The 20,671-nt window shown below is 45.2% G+C and overlaps 1 protein-coding gene across 1 annotated transcript in view; it reads right to left on the bottom strand.

Annotated features, from left to right (window-relative positions):
• The window catches only part of CACNG2 (calcium voltage-gated channel auxiliary subunit gamma 2), an 89,609-nt gene that overhangs the window by 7,122 nt on the left and 61,816 nt on the right, over nt 1–20,671 (bottom strand). The window contains exon 2 of the mRNA XM_019515290.1: nt 4,005–4,088. Coding sequence (XP_019370835.1) covers nt 4,005–4,088 — 84 coding nt within the window. The remainder of the gene's footprint in view (nt 1–4,004; nt 4,089–20,671) is intronic.

Genomic DNA, 20,671 nt, shown 5'->3' with positions numbered 1-20,671 from the left:
GCTGGGGGAGAGAGGGGTGGGGTGGGGTGGGGTGGGGTAGGGTAGGGTAGGGCGGAGTGGGGTGGGGTGGTACAGGTCCATCTCCTTATACTGAACCCTCTCTCTCCCACAAGGCTTCTCATTCCTGCTTTCACTCAGACCACATCCAGGACAGGGGACTTCAGCAGAATAGGTTATTTCCTTTTACAAGGCAATGCAGCTGGATGCATTGGTTACAAATGCTTCTCCCAAAGATTTAGTTGATTCCTATTCATTTGGAAAGTGAGCTAGCCTCCAAAAGGAGAGAATTTTAAGGGGGTTGGAAAAGAGATCCCAATGCAGAGCAACAATATGTAGCTAGAGACAGAGGATGCAGTCACCAGGGGTACTCCAAAGTAAAACTCCCAACTTTACCCTCCAGAAACAAGGGACTCTTCCTAGGGAGCTAATGGAGGGGCAGAGTCCATTCAGTAGAGAATGGCAGTGCACACATGTGCAAAGTTACACACATGCAACCCTGGAAGAGCTCACATGTACTTCAACCATCAGGAAGCAGCAGTGCACGTGCACACACATACACAGAGCGTCAGCACATGCTTCTACCCAGCAAAAGCCTATGGTGTTCCTTGTCACATGCTCCCCTCTGTGTCTCAGGAGGCAGAGTTTGCTTTTTTATTTTTTTATATTCTTTATGAATGGCTCCTGTCTCTTCTCAGGTGATAAATAAGCTGCTAATCTCTGGAGTGTGCCTAGGCATCAGGCATGCCTAGTGCAAATCTGCTTCCAGAACAAAGATGGGAAAAGGACAGAAGCAAATCCTTCCTCCTATCCCTTCTCATTTCAGAGAACCAAGCTGAACAAAGGGAGTTTCTCTTGACAGGAGGGGCAAGTGGCTCATGGGCCCTGCTGGAAACCATCTGCCATGAAAGGCATGAGTACTCAATTCACTCAGGGGCTGACTCTCACCCAAGCCTGGCGTGTGATAAACATGAGGGGCAGGGAGGAACCTCTTGCCTGTTTTCCCTTTCCGCCTGGCTCTATTTCAAGCAGTGGGATGGTAATAAGAGCTATCCTAATGGCTTCTGGAAAGCAGGGGAGGATTTAACAGTGGGGAGCCAAATGACAGTAAGCAATGCCAAGTAGATGCCCTTTGTATAGACAAGCCTTGGGGGGAGTCTCAGTGTTACATACTGTCCCTAGTATTTGTTGACTGAGCCTTTATCCTTCAATCCACACCTCCTGGGAAGACACAAGGTCACGGTGTGAAATTGGGAGCTGAGGACATTATCTAAGAGGTAAAGGCCTCTAATCTCCTCTCTTGTCTTAGTCATCTCAGAAGCTCCACAGTCATACTACAAAGGGCTGACATTAAAACCAGTCTGTCTTTCCAGGTTCAGTACAGACCCTGTAGTTTGTAAGGGAGAAGAGTTGTCCTTGTATTGGGGTAGGTATCCCTGTTCAATTGCTTGTTACCCACCTACCAAATCTCCTGGCAGAGTCACACTGATACAGTCCTCCTTCCTCCTGACACCTTTCCCTAACCCTGCCCATTTGATCGCAAGGAACCTGAGCTATCTTATCTGAATGGTCATTGCAGAAACAAACATTGAGCCCTTCCAATCAGGCCTCAAGCTCCACTCTCCTATTTTCCTGGCTATCCTGACCTAACTTTAAGGTAAGAAACAGCCTATCAGCCAGTCGCTACTAGACATGACCCAGGGGGAGCCTCAATAAGCTCCAGCTCATCCAAAAGTCCTTAAAAGAACCTGTTCAACTAAGGCCTTCTCTAGTCAGCCCTAGTACTGCATTAGGCTACTTCTACCAGGCATGACCCAGCAAGTACTTTACTAGGTTTGGTGAAACCCCCAGCATCCTGCTTGCCTGAACTCAGGGGTTTTTCCTTGGGGTTTCCATCTTGGGGATTTGTTTTATAGGAGACACTGTCAAAGCCAGTAGGCCGAATATTTGACTTATTTTTGCCTTCTCCTATGATCTGTAGTTCAGTATGTGCTCCACACTACAAAGCACCTGTTTCAAAGCTCTTTTTCTCCCCGAACCACAAATGACTGCTAGGTGCCGCTGCACCCCAAACAACTCTGCAAGAAAAAAGCAATGCTAGGAACCAGCACCCAGCTGCATGCTGAGGAATGCTGGTACCCACACCAGAGTTTATAGTTCTGCTACTCAAGAACAGTACAGTGCACGTGTGAGTGATGCAGCAGAAACATAGTCTAAGGAAACAACTTCAGGTCAACTAGTAGCAGGTGGGAAACTGTGTTTAAAAAGGATGAGATAATCCTGTGATTTTCTTACTCTTTCATTTGTATCAATGAATGTTAAGGAAGCCCAAATCTCCTCTTCAGCTGCATGGTTCTCTTGTATCTCCATTATGCCCCAACACAAATCACCACTGGTAACCTTCAGAAATCCAAGCCCTGAAGGTTTTCTGAGCCTCTTCTTTTGAACTCCTCTAGGGTGAAGATCTCCTCTTTTCATGCCAACAGGAGTTGTGCCGGGGAAGGAGAACAGGAAGGAGGAGCTGAATCAGCAGGGTGGACTGAAGAGAAGGGATTCCTACTAATCCAAGGTGAAAGAATAGAGCCTCTGTTTTTACAGTAGACAAAAGCGGGTTTGTTTTTTTTTACATAATGAAGGCTACACAGACAACACAGCCTCCTCAGGTGGTTCCCCCTGTTCATAGGTCCCAGGCTGAACTCTGATCTCCACTGTCTCTGTTTTCTACTTGTGTTCTCCTACAGTGACACAGCATGCTCAAATCATAGAATTTTTATCAGTTGCCCTGGGACATACGTTTTGTTTTTTGTGCTCCAAAGAGAAGTCTCAGATCAAGCAGCCTTTACTTTTACCATCCAGTTCCCAGTGTCACTGTTCTATGGTTCTGGTACAAAGCCAACTTCAGTGAATACTAACTTCATGAAAGGACCCCAATCAACAGCTTGGGAGGCAGGAAGATAGGAAAGCTTGGAGGAGCAGAAGTCCTGACCTGTACAACCTATTTATTTCTGAAATTGGATGGAAACAGAGAATAGGAGGGCAAAATTTTTATTCCTACAACTGGTACAGCAGTAGCAGTGTAAAGTCTCCACTGTATATGAGTAAACAGACAGACAGACAGACAGACAGACAGACACACACACACACACACACAGAGTTATATGCACCAATAGAGTGCCTAAGCCTTCAGAGGGAATTCAGTAACTATGGCTCAGTCATGCTCCAATGTGATGCTTGGTAGTGTCACCCATGATGATGGTTTCAGTGATGATCCAGAAATGGACTAAGACCATTGACCCATCTGATGTGGAGCAACAGTTATCAAAGAGTAATTACTTCTGGTCGCAAATGATTGGCATCATGCATTAGAGACAGTGACTTAGAAGGGAAAGTCTTGGGTCCCGATACTCGAGCCCTCTGCTCCTCTTGCCTGGGGTCCAGATGAAGCCAACGACCAACAGGATGAAGTGAAAGGCTTTATCCTTAACCCTCAGTGATGATCATCAGTCCTCCTCACCTGAGGGTGGATTACAACTGATCATGCAGTCAATGTTTCTGCATTTTCTACTTTTCCTTCCCCCTTTACTGGAAACCCGTTATTTATCTAGTTTTCAGAGTGAATGGGAGACTCCTCTGAGACCTTAGAGATGTTTTCATCTTGTCAATAATTCTCCAGTATCTTTAGGGTTGGGATGAGGTTGAAGGGCTGCAGGTTTTTATCAGATTATATTACCATTTGTTAAAAACCTCTTAGTCATCAGAGCAAGTTTGAGTCGAGCATGCTGGTAGACAGGGTCTCTGGAGGGTAGGAGTGAGAGTGAAGGAAGAGGAGCCCTTCTGAGAGAGAGATTCAGAAGGGATGCCCCCACCCAGTTCCTTTAAATTTTGCCTCATCCATTATGATAATCCTCAAGGGAACCAGACTTTGCACTGAGTCACCTGCAGCAAGCAATGGGCACCCAGCCCTACCACCCGTGATCGGCTCCAAGGAAAAGGACCTGCAGACTTACGGAGGAAATATTCTGCTGCGTCGGCTTCATAATCTATATCCTCAGGGAAGTGATCGATTTGCTTACACAGACCTTTAAAATTCCCTGTGAAACAAGAGAAGAAAGAACAAATGAGAACACCAGAAACCGACTGAGGCAACAACTGCCCTCTGTGTCATCCTCTGTGCCTTCCTTACCTCCTTCCCAGGCAACACATACACATAATATGTTCCCAGGCATTGTCACCAAATACACACCCATCCCTGTATCTGCACAGGATCTGAGGAACTGTCATTCTGGAGCAGACCCATGTCCATCTGGTCTAGTAACCTGCATCTAGCAGTGGCCAACAGCAGATGCTTCAGGGAGAGATATAAGGACTCCCCAGCAGGGAGATAGGGGGTAACAGTCCCAGCCCCTAATTACAAATCAGAATGAGACATAATCATTGGAGCAAGGGTCAAGACCCAAAGCCTACATTTTAATTAATATCCCTTATAGAATCCTTCTTGTGAGAACTCAGTATGGCTTTGGTCTCTGGGGAAATGTCCAGCCCTTTTTTCTGAGTGTTAGTACGTTGTGGCTTCAGTGACTTTGGGTAGCAGAGAGTTCCACAGAGGAATAATGCATTATGTGAACACGTTTTTATCCATTTTGATTTTGTCCCCATTTAATTACCCCATTTAATTTGATCAGTCCCATTGCTCGTGTGTTACACAAGATCCTTTGCCTATAGCATGCCTGTGCACTTTTATCATGTGTTCTTTATCTGTCTCCTTCCCTCAGGCCATGTCTACACTAAGAGTGCTTTGTCTGTAGCGGAATATCTTTATACCAAAGCACTCCAAGTGCAGACACAGTTTCACCAGCAAAGCTGTCCTTTGCCCTGCTGTAGTAAAACACCTGTCACAAGTCAACCTGTTCTACTGGTAAAAGTTCAGTTTTGCTGTATTTCTACCTCTACAGCAGGGACCTCTGTTAGCACAGTGGTAACAAGCAGAACTCAAGCCTCTTTATCCCTCTTTGCCACATGGCTATGCCAACAAGAACCTGCAGCATAGATTGGGATGAAGGTTACAGTCTTTTCAATCTCTCCTGATATATGAGTTTTTCTAGGGCCTTACTTATTTTTGTCACTCTTCTGTGAATTCCCTCTAATTTATTAACAACACCCCAAATGTGCAGCTGCTGAGGTGCACAACACCAGGTTTTCAGTTTCAAAATCATAGTATTCTTGAGCGTGAGCTAAAGGAGAATCTATTTTTGATTGCCAACAGTAGTTGGGATTTTATCCTTGGAGGGCCAGCCACAAGGTAGGAGTGAGCACAGGCCCATGCATTAACATGTGTACACTCACACAGGCTCATCAACATGTCTCCACACTGCCAGCCCCACTTTCAAAATTGTCTTGGGAAGACATTAGGATTGTAGGTCTCTGATTTGTACCGACAAATGTGAGAGCAGAGTAAAAGCAGTGGATGTACAGCACTTGGGGTCAGCTGGCCCTAAATTCAGGGTACTAGACATTTGCATCACTTGCAGAATGAGGCCAGGTGGAAAATGATCTCATTATGTCTTTTGGGTTCCCTCCAAGCAGTGCCCCCCATTTTTCCTTGTTTTTCCCTCTGGACACCCACTGGTGTCACTGATACAGAAATAACTGCCCTTGACAAGCTGGAAAAGGGAACTTGCTATGTATTCATGAGGCAGTTGGGCTGAAGTATACCTGTGTAGGGTTCAGCCAGCTAAGGGGCATGTGTGCAGGAGGTCCAGGCACAGATGCTGCCACTTCATGGAGAACATGTTCTTGGGTTACATTCCTGGCAGCGGCACTGCCAAGCTGCTTGGATTGATGGTAGAGGAACTTGCACATTGATTTGCTTGCTCACTGGAGGGTGAGAAATCCTATGAGATCTTAAGGGACTAAACTGTCTTGCAAAGAGCAAGCCTAATAATACCCAGCACAGCTGTTTGATCAGTCAAGGATAAAGCATGAGGGGACTTCACATTCACCTACTATATGCAGGGAGCTTGGGCTCTAAGCAGCCCATGGCTATTTCCACTCCTAGACTTTTCCAACAGGAGGCCATGCAGAGGACAATGAAGGTAACTTAAATCTGGTTTACAACTATCCCAAAAAGGCTTTGCATGGCTCAATGGCAGCAAGCAGACCACCAGGGCACAAAGTGTAAGATACCAGCAGGGACTATGGCAGCCAACAGAAGGCGTGGAGGTGTCTGGGTGCATCTTCTATTTGCTGCCAATTGGTAGCAAAAGGATATGCCACCAAGAGAGCATTCTGCTGGCAGAAAGCATGATCCTGCTGCCACAGGGGAGCTGTGCGTGGGCTTGCTCAGAGTTTTGCCGACAGATTGTTCCACCAGCACAGCTTTGTAGTAGACTAGGCAGTTGGAGCGGTGTCCCATAAAGATTCTCTCAACATCCTTAAACAGAAATTGAGGAACCTGAAAGAGGCTAGCCATATAGGATTCAACCCGGGTTTCTTATGAGCCCAGGCTGGGCTGGTCCAGGACACTGGGAATTTGATTATGCATAGATACCCCTGCAATGCCAACAGTTATGCTCCCCAGTATCAGATTTCCATGCTTGGATCTTATTTACCCAATTTGTTTTTCTTTGGCATTTCTAAGGCACTGATCATCTTGGTATCTAACTACAAATGCAAGGAGCAACTATGAAGGAGGAGTCTGTGTGCACCTAAGATTCAAGAACAGTAGCAGATGGGAACTAAACATCTCTGCGTGCCTCTGAAGTTTCATGGCCCCATTAATTGATTCCTTTTCAGCTCAACTCTTCCTATGGGTTGCAAGGGGGTACCCTTCACTGCTTCAGTCTCCATGTCCAGGAAGTCCTTGCTCCTCAGCCACAGTTCTAATGCTTCAGCTAAGATTTTACTCTCTCACCCCACAGGGCTTTTGTCCCTGCACTTTTACGGACACAGGGACACAGCCCCTAAACAAGCTCTGGGAATCCATGCCTACATCTTGAAGAGGGATATATTGCCATTTTGGGGGGGGATCTTTCTCTTCATGGTCCCTGGCTGTCTTCAGTGGTTAGTCTGTGAAAGAGGAACAGCTTATAACTTGACCTTTGGCTAGGGCTGACCACTGGACAATTCACTCTCTCTTTTGTTTTGTTTTTTTTTTGTTTTTTAGAAAAGCAGCCTTCACTCACCACAGAGTCACAGGGGGTGAGTACTGTGTGGATCCACACTGTAATTATATTTTTAGTCTTTACCTTGGTCTTAAATCACCCACTCCGCACCTCTCACTTGGTCTGGTACGCCAACACTGCCAGGTTCAGGAGCACCTCCACTTGCAGACCCTTCCATGAAGTGGTACCAGCCAGGAGAGTCTCCAGCCACAGATTTCAACTTCCTGATCTGTCAGTACTAACCAAGCTGTTCAGCCTGACAGACCCTCTTCCACTGCATGCTTTGGGGGGAAGCAGGCAGGATCATGCTCTAAGTCAAGGATATCAAACATACAGTTCATAGGTAGGACCCAGCTCACGGTGTTAGGTCACCTGGCCTGTAGGGCTTCTTGGAGGCTGGACAATCCTGTCCCAGAGCCAGCCCATAACACTTATTGCTGTGGCTACCAGAGCCACTGTGTTGGTGTGGGCTAGCAGCTGGGGGAGGTGATTGCTGCTGTTTATCTTCCCTCTTACCTGCCACTGAATTTCCAGTTTTCAGTTGCCATTGGTGATTAAATTGGAAGCAGATGGCAACAGGAAAAGAGGGAGTGAGTGGCTTCAGTCCTGAAGCCTGGATCTGGAGGTGGTTTATCTGGCCTGAATGACCCGGCTCCTGGCTGCTGGCAGGGAATATGGCCTGCCAGCTACTTGAGTATGACATACCTGCTCCAAGTGAAGAAGTCATCGGAGCTCTTTGGGAGATGGAAGAAGCCTGGAATGAGCCAGAGAGGAGGCACCGGGTTTGCGAGTGTGCTGTAGAGGCTGAGAGAGAGAGCCCTTCACTTTTTGGCATGCTGAGGGTTTGTCTACAGTGGCTGTCATTGCCAAGCCACCAGAGCACATTCAGATCCCTGCGCTTCTCTAGCAGCTCCACCATGCCTGGCCAGCACAGCTGGTGCAGTGGAGCTCAGTGCACCATAGGAAGGCACCAGCTGCTGACAAGACCATGGCAGCTGGCAGAAGTCTTCTTTCTGGCAGAGAGGTGATGTTACACTGCCGGCGGAAAGAAGGGTTTCTGCTGCTGCAAGGGAGCTCTCTTTGAAGAACCACTGCTTTTATGCTGTACCTTCATCTTTGCCTTAAGACTAAGTCACAAAAAACAGCAAGGAGAAGGACTCACCTGCCTTTTGCATTAACAAGTTTTCAGGGACTCCAGCAGGCTGGAACAGGATACTGTTTAAACACCCAAGTGGCACTTCAGTGGTTATTTGGTGGAGTAGGCTCTTGCCAACCCTACAAAGTCACTCACTCCTTTTCTGGGTACCTCAGATTCCCGGGCAGTGAAAGGGAGATAACACTGGCCTACTTCACAGATGTGTCACAAGAATGAATATATTGAAGTCTGTGAGGGGCCAGTGCCTTGGTAGGGAAAGACATACCAGTTTCTTAGATACATTTGCAATGGCAGGAAACTTAAAAAAAAAAGATGCCTAGCACCCCCCATTGCTCCAAGGTCACTCAGCCACCCTCTCATGGGTGTCTGTGCCCTGCTGAGACAGGACAAGGCCCTCCACAGCACCTGCACCAATTGAAAAGTCTACACAGGGGGTGGACGAGGGAATCTCCTGTCTTTTGAACTGCTGTAAGAAGAGCTTTTCCTCAGCTTATGCTTGGATGCTGTGGAACAGAAGGTGAAGCTGAGATGGAGCAGTTTCCCTGCATAAGGGGTAACGCTTTAAAAGCCCAAGCAGCTTTGAAGTGCTGGAGCAGGCTCTTGGGGCCCTGTGCCCTTCTGAAAGCATCACTTACCCCAATTTATGTCCCCACGCTGTTAGACCAGCCAAGTCACTGTGTCTGCAAACAACCTAGGCACCCTTCATGCTCATATGAGACCCTAGATCAGGGCTGTCTAACTGGTGGCATGTGGCTTGCATATAGCTCAAGGGGTTAATATGCAGACCCTGGACTCTTAGATAGCAGCCACTCTCCCCATTGCTTCCGTTGCACCATCAGCTGGAGTCTCCAGGCCCCTGCCCCCAGCCTCCCTGCTCCAGCTGCATTTCCTGGGGGAGCAGGGCCATGCAGCAGTGAGGAGAGCTGAGGATGAGTCCAGGGATGTGCCTGGTGGGGAAGGATTGGGGCCATGTACACGAGGTGGAAATCACACCTATTAAGTATAGCAGTGGGCAGCAGCGGGGTGCCCACATGGGTGTGCATTACAAGAGAATCGCACTTATGTGCCCACACACTAAAACAGTGTGTTGGGCGGGTGGGAGGTCCATACGGCTCCTGGTGTGGCCTGTGTGGTGTGCAGCCTCCAGGGGCTTTGAAACTGGACAACCCTGCTCTAGATACTGATCTAAATGACTAATTTGCCCTTACTTAATTTTTTTCTAGTGTGTATAAAGAGATATAGTCTTTGGAGTAGGATTGGCTGATCTGCTTCACTGGCATTTACTGTCATTGCCTAGGGCTGTTACTCCACAGGATGAGACCCCTGTCACACCTGGGCCTTCAAGGGCCCAAGCCTGCTGGACACCAGCCCTGGGTCCTGTGCCCCATGTCCTGAGTCAGGGTAAAGCAGGCTAATATATGTGCTGTGGGAATCCCTTGCAGGGGAATTTGCAGAGCGTGCAAGAAGCAACCAGACATCCTCCTCTATAAGATGTCACAAACTGTGATTACCTTTGGTTGCAACAATTCTTTTGGGTACACAGAGCATGACAAGAAGCTAGGACATCTATTTGCTCACACTCGCTTGTGCACCCACCAAGACCAGCACTGTCAGAAGTGTGGGCATCTCCAGAATGCATGAATTGAAGGCGCAGTATTTCCCAGCAGGGGTATTAAACATGGAGTCAATAACATAAGGCTGAGATTTACAGCACTAGCTAGGGGATTTGAACATTCAAGCTGCTTTAAAATGAATGGGAAGTGGGTATCCAAATCTCCAAAGATTAAATATCCCACTTTTATAATGTGGTTACTATATAGTTTGAAGATCCTTTATCCATTGGCATTTATATCAGCTGAGACTCTGGCCCTATACAGCAGTTTACTTTTGAATCACTTTATATCAAGGGCAGGCAATTATTTTGGGCAGAGTTTTGGCAAGCCACTGAGGGCTGCATGACAGGCATCCAGGGGCAGATAAATATTAATTTTCTAAATTTTTTAGGGGACCCTCAGGCTGGATAGAATGGCCCATCGAGTCACATTTTGCCCACCCCTGCTTTATATGGTACTGACCATTTATCCTCCCTACCTGTAGGTAACATCCCCCAAGCAACAGTGAGTTCCTGTAAAAAAGCAAAGAAAGATACTTCCTCCCTGCAGAACAGAAGGTATCTGAAGTGGATGGGACCATACATCTGGACACAGAGAACCTAAGCTACAGGGAAACAGTCTGAGTGGGAAACAGGGGAGCACAGGGAAGAAAAGCCTCCTTTCCCAGAATGCTTTGTAATATTGCCAGATAAGGGAGAAGCCTTAGTTTGGGAGCTTTTCTTTAGTCCCACATTCTACTTTAGCAGAAGCTTTGAAAGAGGGTCTCTGGAGAGAGATGCACAAAGGTTGCTGGATAGGAGTATACCCAGTCTGGCAGAACATAAGGCTGGCCCAGTGAGTAGGGTGCTGGCCTGGCGCTTGAAAGACCCCTTGCATTCAAAGTCCTTGCTCTGCTGCAGACGTCCTGTGTGACTTGAGCAATTCACTTAATTTCTCTCTTCCCCAACAGGAAAAGAAAGGTAATAGCACTTGCCTGTATCTCAGGTAGGATGGTGGGCGGATAATTACATTAAACTCCTTGAAGTGCTCAAATACTATAAAGATCAGGGCTAGATAAATAAAAACACAAACCTCAGGCTTACAGTACCTGTCTTACTAGTAACACTGCTCTCAAATGAAATGGGTATTTACTATTTGCCCAGGAAAAAGCTGCCAGAAATGAAGCGCAAATGGTAGGTAAATCATGTTGAAACACAGATGCACACATTTCTGTCTGTTCTAAGTTCCCGTCTCAGAGCTGAGTCCATTTGGTACCAGCTGGTGAAGCAAGGCTCAGAGCCAAAGTCTTCACAGTGAAGAAAAATTTCAAAAAACAACACAGGGAAACTAACCTTGTATTTCACATTTATTCATACTGGTAAAGACCTGCAGAACCAGGATTCCACCATATATTCTCATTATCCAAAAAGGATGTTGTGTGTGTCAATTTTGAGTGCCCAGTTTGAAATGTGTCTGATTTTCAGAAAGTGCTGAGCACCTGCTATAGGAAAATCAAACCCATTTATACAACTCAAGCTGGACCCCTTCCCCCTACACACAGAAATAAGGCACTCCACATACAAGTCACTTTGCAAATGTTGGCCTGGGTCCCAAAACTGAAAGAGTTTCACAATGGTGGATTGCCCCTTCACACTTATTGACCTCTATGGGGAGTTGCTGGATGCATAGCACATCTGAAAATAAGATCTCTTTTTTATAGGTGCTTCAGCATGGATTTAAAAGCCTAATTTTAGGCTCATCTTTTTGATAATCTTGCTCATGGACTGTGGTGCTGGAGGGGACCATGCTTTCAAGAAATAGTGTGGCCCTAACATCTGAAGTCAGAACCTGTGCCCCAATATTATGTTAAGAAATGCCCCACTAGTGGGTATACCACATGGGTGAAATGGAGGTAGGGGCAGATCCAGGGTGGGTGCAGTTGCACTCCCCTTTGACTGAGCAGAGCAAGTGCAGTAAACTCTCTGCTGCCAAGCTCTGGTCTCAGCTGCTAGTTTGTACCACTGGTTGCACCCCCTGTGCCAGTGAGCTCTCCGCCGCACCTCCCTTTTCAAAATCCTAGATATACTCTTGAATGTAGGTGAAGCCCTGAGCATGCAATCAACAGCAACACTCCTCAGGCACCACAGAACTTCCTACTTCAAAGGTAAAGATTGCCTTGGCAGGAGATGGAGGCTTTTCAGGGGTCAGTCTGCGACTGAGGCACAAACTCCCATAGCACCACAAATCTCACTGCTTTCCAGTTCAAATGCAAGGTGCACTTCTTCAGCACTGGTTTCTCTAGGAAAAGCTTGCAACAGCGTGCACATCAACAAGCAAGTCAGAAACCTTCCCAAAAACAAACAATGCAACACACACACAGTTCTTCCCCTGTGGGTGAAAGGATGAGAGAGAGAATAAACCACGCACGATAGATGTTAGTCATGTCGCTTAATGTGTTACGAGAAAGCACTCAGACACTAAGGTGATGAGGGGTGGTAGGAAAAACTATACAGACTAGAAATAGAACTTGTGGTTATTAAATGGCACTTCTTTCCCGAGGGGAGAACCATTAGCCCAATTCTCTTCACCTTATTATTAATAATCATGTTTATTACAGTAGTGCCTAAGGGCCAGCCGAGAATGAGGTCCCGCTGTGCTAGGCACAGGACAAATGCAGAGATGTAGATTATCCCTGCCTGGAAAACCTACAGTCCAAACAGAAAAGCCTACAATATTGGATGGGGAAGGAATGTCACCCACCAGCAGAGTCAACGTGGCAATCCAGGCTATGGTGGTACCACACTGAGAGACAGTGGTTAAATTACAAGAGGAGCTACCAGCTGGGAGGGGAGGGCAGGCGTGAGTGGGACAGGCAGGGGAGAAGAGGGCAAGGGGGCAGCCATCCAATGAAGCTGAAAGGAAGAGGCTGAGGCACGATGAGGGAGAGGTTGGAGCAAGCGGGCAATCAGCACAGGGCAGAGGAAGTCCAGCTAAAACTGTAGAAAGTTCGCTGAGGCCCCTGCTTGGGCCACACGTGCTCCTACCAGCTAGCTAGAACCTCTGATGTCTCTTCTCTGCAACCTTTCTCCCAGGCCACTTGGTTGGGGAAGAGAAGGCACCGTATGTGCCTCCAGATTATGGGGGAGGATCTTCCCTGCCCAGTTATGAGGCTGCCTGGGTGGAAGGTTGCCTTTGTGCCTCATTTTACTCCCCCTCCTCCATGCAGCAGCACCTACTCTGGCTACTTAGCAGCCGCTCCTACCAGCTGGAGCATCAGTACACTGCAGATGGGCTAATAACATTCTGCCAGCCTCAAATTCCTTGAACATGTTTCATTCATTATGTTTCTTCCTTTACTCCTTATCCTAAGCTGCAGAGCAATGGTGTTGAGAGCTGTTAAGCAGCTGATACATTCTACCTCAAAATTGGCTTCAGATATTCCTGTACACAAGAAGTATAGTTTTACTGGTAGCAAAACCTATCATTAAGATTACATGAAGTCCTCTATTTATAAACACCCTCTTCTCACATGGTTATACCTTTCTAAACATTTCTCATTGCTGCTTGCAATTCCCCTTCCCCCTTCCTTCCATTTTTTTTTGTCTCAATCAAAGAGTGAATTTGTCTGGGGATCTGGGGCAAAATCTCTTGAATACATTTTGGTGCAAACATAACTCAATGGGTTTGAACTTCACAAGCTGATACAAAGCATGTGGCTTCTCTTCAGTGAAGATGGCCCTCAGTCCAATTTCCAACAAAAATCTCAACATAATGACAACAGATGCCACTGAAAAATCCTTTTTTGTGCATGCAGGGTACAAACTTTTGACTTGATGTAGAATTAACCCTGTTTTTTGGACAATAACATAACAAGCACTGAGTTGAATCTCATTTGAGAAAACAGTTTACAACACAAAGATGCAGTCAGTTCACCTAAAGACATGTAAGACTGTCACTCTTAATTTTGTATACAGTGCATAGATACAAGCACAACTGGCTCACTGGAATTATAGATGTTTCCCATTAGGGGACAGAAGAGATTTCAGTTATGTAGCTGTTATGTTCTGCTCTTATTTTACTATAGCATGCCAGATCTGTGTACAGGTTGGACTACGCAGCAGGGGAGGAACACCTCAGCAAAGAGATCAGCTAGTGTGTTTACCGTATCATAGACAAGCTTAGTTCTCTATGGATATAAGATACCAGGTCCTGGTGCAGCTTGGCAAAGGAGGGCACAAATTAAAAGACCACAATCCTAAAAGCATGAGGTACGTGAGATAAGATGTGGGCAACTAGAGAGGAAATGCAAGCCAAGTTAGAGCTTTGCAGGGCCTGAAACCGAGGCTGGCATTAAGGCAAGTCTTCAAGAAGGAAGCTACCATGGTCAGGATGAGAATAATGAGGATTTTAGCAGCAGCCTGTTAGATAACCTCCAAGGGCACAATTTAAGATGTGAAGTGACCAAGGAAGATTTTGCAATCATTAAGACAAAAGTTGACCAATGCATCGAGAGAATTTTGGCACAACAGATGGAATGGATTAAGAATTTCAGAGCTATTACAGAGCAAGACGTAGTGAGATTTAGCAACAGTGTTCATGTTTGTGTGGGAAAGGAGTCAAAAGTGACACCAAAACTGCGAGTCTAGTGACTGGAATGGTGGCATAATTATCTACAGTGAGAGAGAAATGAGGTGGGTAGGGTGTGGAAGGAGATCAGTTCTGTATCTACCCCATGGAGCTCAAGTTGTTGACTGTACCTCCAGTTGCCAGTGTGATACAGCTGGGAAGACAGAAGAGAGGGGCTTAGTATTGAAGGGCTTTCCTCTTTATTTTTAATTAAAATCTAAAAAAAATGAGGAAACAACATTATATCCATGTCAGTTTTGAAAGCAAATTTAAATACTAAAGCAAATACTTAAATTTAAATACTAGATGCAAACACATATTATTGCTACCTATCTATATTGAGGTAGGGCCCCAACAGTCAAGGGCAGTGCCAGACCCCATATAGAAGTTAGGTAAGGAAGGGCTTGCCTCAGAGTTTACAAAGCTAACTCACCATATTGGATTCAATTTTCTCCTCTGATATAATTTGTGCAACTCATCTGGGGTTGTAAGTAAATATACGAGGGCAGATTGGGTCAACGCTATATAACAGGGAGTGCTTAGAAAGACTACCTGATATAGCTGTATCGTTACCAGTGATATGCAGGTCACTTAAGTTTTGCCACTCTCAGCTTTTGAGGGTTTCAATTTGCCATATTAGCATTATGCCAGTGTCTTTTTTTGTGTGCATTTTCCTTGCTAATTTTTAAATTAGGGAGAAAGGAAAAGGAATAGTTAAAACTATTCATTGCCAATCCCATGTCTGCATTTTACTCTGACATATCCTCTTGGATCTATACTCACTTCAGCTAAGTTGGTGTAAATTTGGTGCGCCACCCCCAACTTCTGTGGAGTGCCTTCAGATTTTTATCAGTTCTACTGAGAGCAGAATAGGACTTCTAATTGGTAATTAGTTTATAAAGTATGTAGAGTGCTTTGGGGGCCCTCAGGATGCAAAGTGCTATATAAAAGTTATTATTAGATATTAATAATAAAAAGTACCCCAGAGCCCTGGGGAAATAATCCAGAGAATGTAGCAAGTCAATTATGCAGGCAGCTTTCAATCCAGTCCTCTCTCCTCTTAGCCATTTTACCACTTCTCCCTCCATGCTTCCAATTCCCAGAGTCCAGAGGAAGAGATGATGCTGTTTGCTGATGCTCAGTGACCTTAGCTGCATGATTCATGATTTTCCTGTGCTTGTGGCCACGCAAACCTGTGAGCGTTGACAGTGGGGTGTTCAGAGTTTGGAAGTATCAGGGCACTTGACGTCTCTAATTCCTTCCTTGTGCAAAGAGTAAGACTCTCTTCACACCAAATTCTGGACCCGCTCATCTCACTGTCCTCCCACCCTTGGGAAGAGGACACAGCAACTAAGGATGGCCTGATTTGTCTAATGTCCCCTGGATGGGGTGCAGGGGCATGATGTGGGTCAACAGCCAGAGGAGCTAGGGTGACTGTCCGCAACGGAGACTCAGACATTGCTTGTACTATTCCAGCACAGCACATTGAGCCTGGAGATTGGTTTGGGAAATAAAACAGAACTGAATAAGAGCTGGGTTTTCTCTAGCACTTTCCATACCCCAGGGAACCCAAAGCCCTTCATGGAACAGTGAGAAAGATCCCACAGTGCAGCAACTCCACAGCCAGACATGGCAGCCATTATTTGCTCAGTGATCACTTGCACACATCCCCTCAGAGAGTAAAGCCAGTATTACTGAGATGGGGAATATTAGTTATCCCATACTCTGCTCAGAAAGTGCTCTGGGATCTTTAACCTCCCCCTAGGCAGTCCACCAGAGATGGCCATCGGGGACTTGGTTTCAGATTTCCTTGGCAGGATGCCCTAACAACAGTGTAGCATTGCAGATGAGCATATTGCCCAGGGTTGAACTTTAATCCACAGTGTACTGGCCTGGAGAAGCAAGAGCTGCCTGCGAACCCTCTCTCAGTGCTCGCTGCATCCGTCACAGGACTGGGTAGAACAGAATATGCCTAAGAACAATACTTCAAATGTAAGGGCCCGTGCTGCTGCTTTTAATTTTGCAGTTACATTTTCTAACTATGGGCATAACCTATTCTGAGGCATCAGCAGTGCTCAGCAAGAGCCCTACAAACCAGCTACACTATACTAACAAAACAAGCAAGCCTAGTGCTCCCAAATGACCCATAAATAATATAGTGTGTAACATCTAAACCAGGCCTTAGGAGAGACAACAAACTGGTGGGTGCAGACTTAAAGTGCAGCAACAAACCAATATGCACAATTACACTGTTTATAAGGAATCTAACAGTGCTACGCCCACATCCCAGTTTTCAAGAACAAAGTCTAACAGCTAAAAGGTGTTCCCTGGCTGGACCAGGATTGCTAAGGTAACAGGTCTTCTAGATGGGAATGTTGCAACTAGCTTCTTTATACAGAGATGAAACACTAAATTCAAACAAGCCTGAAGTTTGGGAAGGTTTGGATAGGGACACAGATTTGTGGCCTAGAACTATTTCCAGCACAAATTTATTTTATATTTAAACTTCTCTGGGATTATTTTATGGTGGATGGCAAGTAGGAACTCATGAGTATATAACAAGGTGACTATCACATCACACTTATGAAAGCCTTTGGACTGCGATGCATCTCGACACTAATGTCACAAGCAGGACTTGGGTATAGCTTTTGCTTTATTATATATTGCAGTTATTTTTGGTTCTGTCCTATACTACCTAGTTCAAAAACTATTCATAAGTGCAGCTCAGTACACTGGGGTTAACTAGTCCAACAGTGGCCAAACTGTGGCTTGCAAGCCACATGCAGCTTGTTGGCAGGGCAGTTGCAGCTCCTTCTGCTGCTCCAGCTTTCCCAGTGGGGACTGTGCCTTGAGCCCACCCTCCTCACTCCTTCAGGTGCTGGGCTGCTGGGGTGGGGGCGTTTGAACTAATTACCTAGTTCGAAAACTATTCATAGGTGCAGCTTAATACACTGGGGTCAAATGGCATTGGGTAGCCGACATGTATATGACTGAATTAGGTTAGGATAACTGGGCATGTCTACATGTGTGCTTTAATGGACATTAGCCTATTTTAATGTGCATTAAAGCATCACTGAAAAATGTGCTATTTAGTTAATATGCTAATAGTTAAAACTTGCTAGTTAAAATAGTTAGAATACACTAATGTTAAGTTAATGCACATTCAGATAGGCTAATATAATTAAGAGTCACTGAAAAACCCTGGGTGCCTATACACATCCATGGAGGTTGCTTTGATGCATTGTAATTCCAGCTCCTCAGAGCAGACTTGATTAAATCGAATCTGCTGGAGCGTGGCAGTTACCGTAATCCAGCAGCCTCCTGCATCTCGTGTATCAGTGCCCCAGCACTTCAAAATGGCAGTTGGGGTGCTTTATCTAAAGCTTGTTCAGCAAGCTTTAGATAAAGCACCCCCGCTGCCATTTTGAAGTGTGATGATGCTGATACACGAGATGCTGCGGGAGTTTTAATTTGAGTGACTCTCAGAGATGCTCTAATTAAAGCACCCCACTCCCAGTCCCAGAGTATGTGTATAAATGCCCCATGCTCTTCAGTTAATGCACATTAAGACAGGCTAATGTACAGAGTCCTATGCCCTCCATCGTGAGGTAACTTTTACATATGGTTGGGGGGAGGAGGTGGCACTTTAATTAGAGTGGCTCCATGAGCCACTCTAATTAAAAGCACCACAGTGCCTCATGTATCAGTATCCCCATGCTTCAAAATGGTGGTGGTGGTGCTTGAACTAAAGCTAGTGCAACAAACTTTAGTTAAAGCATCTCTGCTGGCATTTTGAAGCATGGGGATGCTGATACACGAGATTCAGAGGCTGGCTGAAGCTCAGTAATTACTGCACTCCAGCAGACTCGATTAATCAAGTCTGCTCTGATGTGCTGTAATTATAGCACATCAGAGCAGCTCCACACTCATTTACAGGCAGCCAGAGTTACTAGATTTAATGTTCATTAACTAAAGTGTATTAATGCATGTGTAGATGGGCCCACTGAGTTGCAGCTTAGGTATTTCTAGATGACGTTACTGTTCTAACTGGCTTTACCCTGCTTCACACCAAACAGCTGTGAATAGGACCTATATGAAAAACTATTCAATATCTATTTTGATGCAGCAGAGCAATAAACAGCAAGCATTAAAGCCTTGCCAGTGGCATTAGTAAGAGAATGCTACTACTAATACTGTTGCCCAAGTCCTGTTATACACTAATACCTTTATTACTATTATTTCTACTGAGCCATAGGTGTGCCTGGTGCTTTACAATAAAATAAAAGCAACAGATCCTTTTCACGAGGAACTTACAAGAAAAGTTAGATATAGAACAGCACTGGGCTTATTTAGTGAACAAAGAGTATAGGTAGAAGGTAGATAGGAATGAGGTTTACAGCAGCAAGTGATCGTGAGATGTGCTTATTGTTGGGTTTGTGCGTTGCTAGTTTCTTTTCAGGTTTTTTTTTTATTTTAAATAAATTGATACGTTTAGGTGCATGTTGTCTACAAGAAGAGACACGTGGAAGTCAGCACTGGAAGGCTGACCAAAGGGAATGAGACTCTAAGGAGAGATTTTAAGGTGTTGTTTGAAGATATTTTAGGCAGAGAGGTGGCAAATTACTGCTATTCAGGAATAACCCTTGAGAAGTTTGACTGCAGAGGATGCTACTGCACCAATATTTGTCTGGCTATTGAACACACTAGTTTATTATTATGGAGTTGATTTAGAAGTCTGGAGACTTATAAAAACTAATTTCCACAGAGTTATTAGTTTGAGTACACACAGTGGTTCATTACTGTCCCAATGAGGGGATTGAATAAACTAAGCTAAATTTACATACGATACTAGACCAATTCTTATGTGGTTTGGCCTACCTACATCAAGTCAGAACTCTGAATGCTTGCTTCATCATGTTTGAAAACTTATTAGTTCAGCTGGGATCTAAAGCATTTCCAAAGCATCTAGACTTGGACCCAGACTAAAACTGGTCATCCAAAACTGGCCGTTTATTCTCACAACACCTCCCCATGTGAGGATTAAGATAGTGAAAAAACAACTTCTGTACATGCCCTATTTAAAGTGCTTTATTGCCATGACTTAACAGAAGTACATGGCTTTAGAGTACTTTAAAAACAGGTACAGTGCTTTAGCTTTAAATTAACCTTTGTTAAAGGTATTAAACTTGAACTCTAAGGAGAGATTTTAAGGTGTTGTTTGAAGACATTTTAGGCAGAGAGGAAGCAGATTACTGCTATTCAGTAATAACCCTTGATAAGTTTGTTATTATGCAACCTAGAGTGCTTTAAATAATTTCTATACAGTGGTTAAATTTCTGACCAGTGGAGAAGCCCCAGGCAGCTGCAGAACACCCCCTGCATCCTAGCTTGGAAAGTGCAGGGAGGCTTGGAGGCTCTCCCACCACCCCAAACACTGTACTTCGGTCATGTTTAAGAGCGCTGTAACTTTATAGTGCTATAGAAAGTGCTCTAAATTACAGCGCTGTAAAACATGCCTGCAGCACTTCTGTACACACCCATAGGTTTCAGATATGAAATTCCCCTTCTTTTGAGTCTGAAAAATAAAAATCTAAAGTCTGGCATAGAGTTGGCAAGCTGATCAATTGATCAGTCACATATTATCAATTGACTGGTCAATTGACTGCATAGTTTTGACCAGTTGAAGATTACAGCAATTTTACAAGAAAAATCCCTACTTATTTGTAGTCTTCTTGACAGAAATATAATTTTTTTATTGTTTTTTGACAGTTCTTAATGGAGAATTTGTGTGTTTTCTGTTTATTATTTGGAATTATTGGTCATTTTTTACAATTTTTGACCAATATTTGACCGGCCAATTGACCAAACTTCATTTGCGTAGTCCAGGGGAGGCCAGAGTTACTCATCCCAAGAGCCACATCTGATCCTCCACCAAAATTCAAGAGCCGGAGAGTGGAGGATCAGATGGGGGGGGGCTGAGCAAACCGCTCGCCTGCCCTGGCAGACCTGGCAACCCAGCTCTTGAAGGAGAAAAGGAGGGAGGAGGGCAGGCTTGAGGCATGCTCCCCACTAGGAAAGCTGGAGAGGCGGGAGGAGCCACAAGTACCGTGCCAACAAGCTGCATGTGGCTCACAAGTCAT

The sequence above is a fragment of the Gavialis gangeticus genome, unplaced genomic scaffold, assembly GCF_001723915.1.
Source record: "Gavialis gangeticus isolate Ggan-Ray unplaced genomic scaffold, GavGan_comp1, whole genome shotgun sequence".
Lineage (NCBI taxonomy): Eukaryota > Metazoa > Chordata > Crocodylia > Gavialidae > Gavialis > Gavialis gangeticus.
Note: the sequence above shows the minus strand (reverse complement) of the source record. Positions and strands in the feature narration are given on the sequence as shown.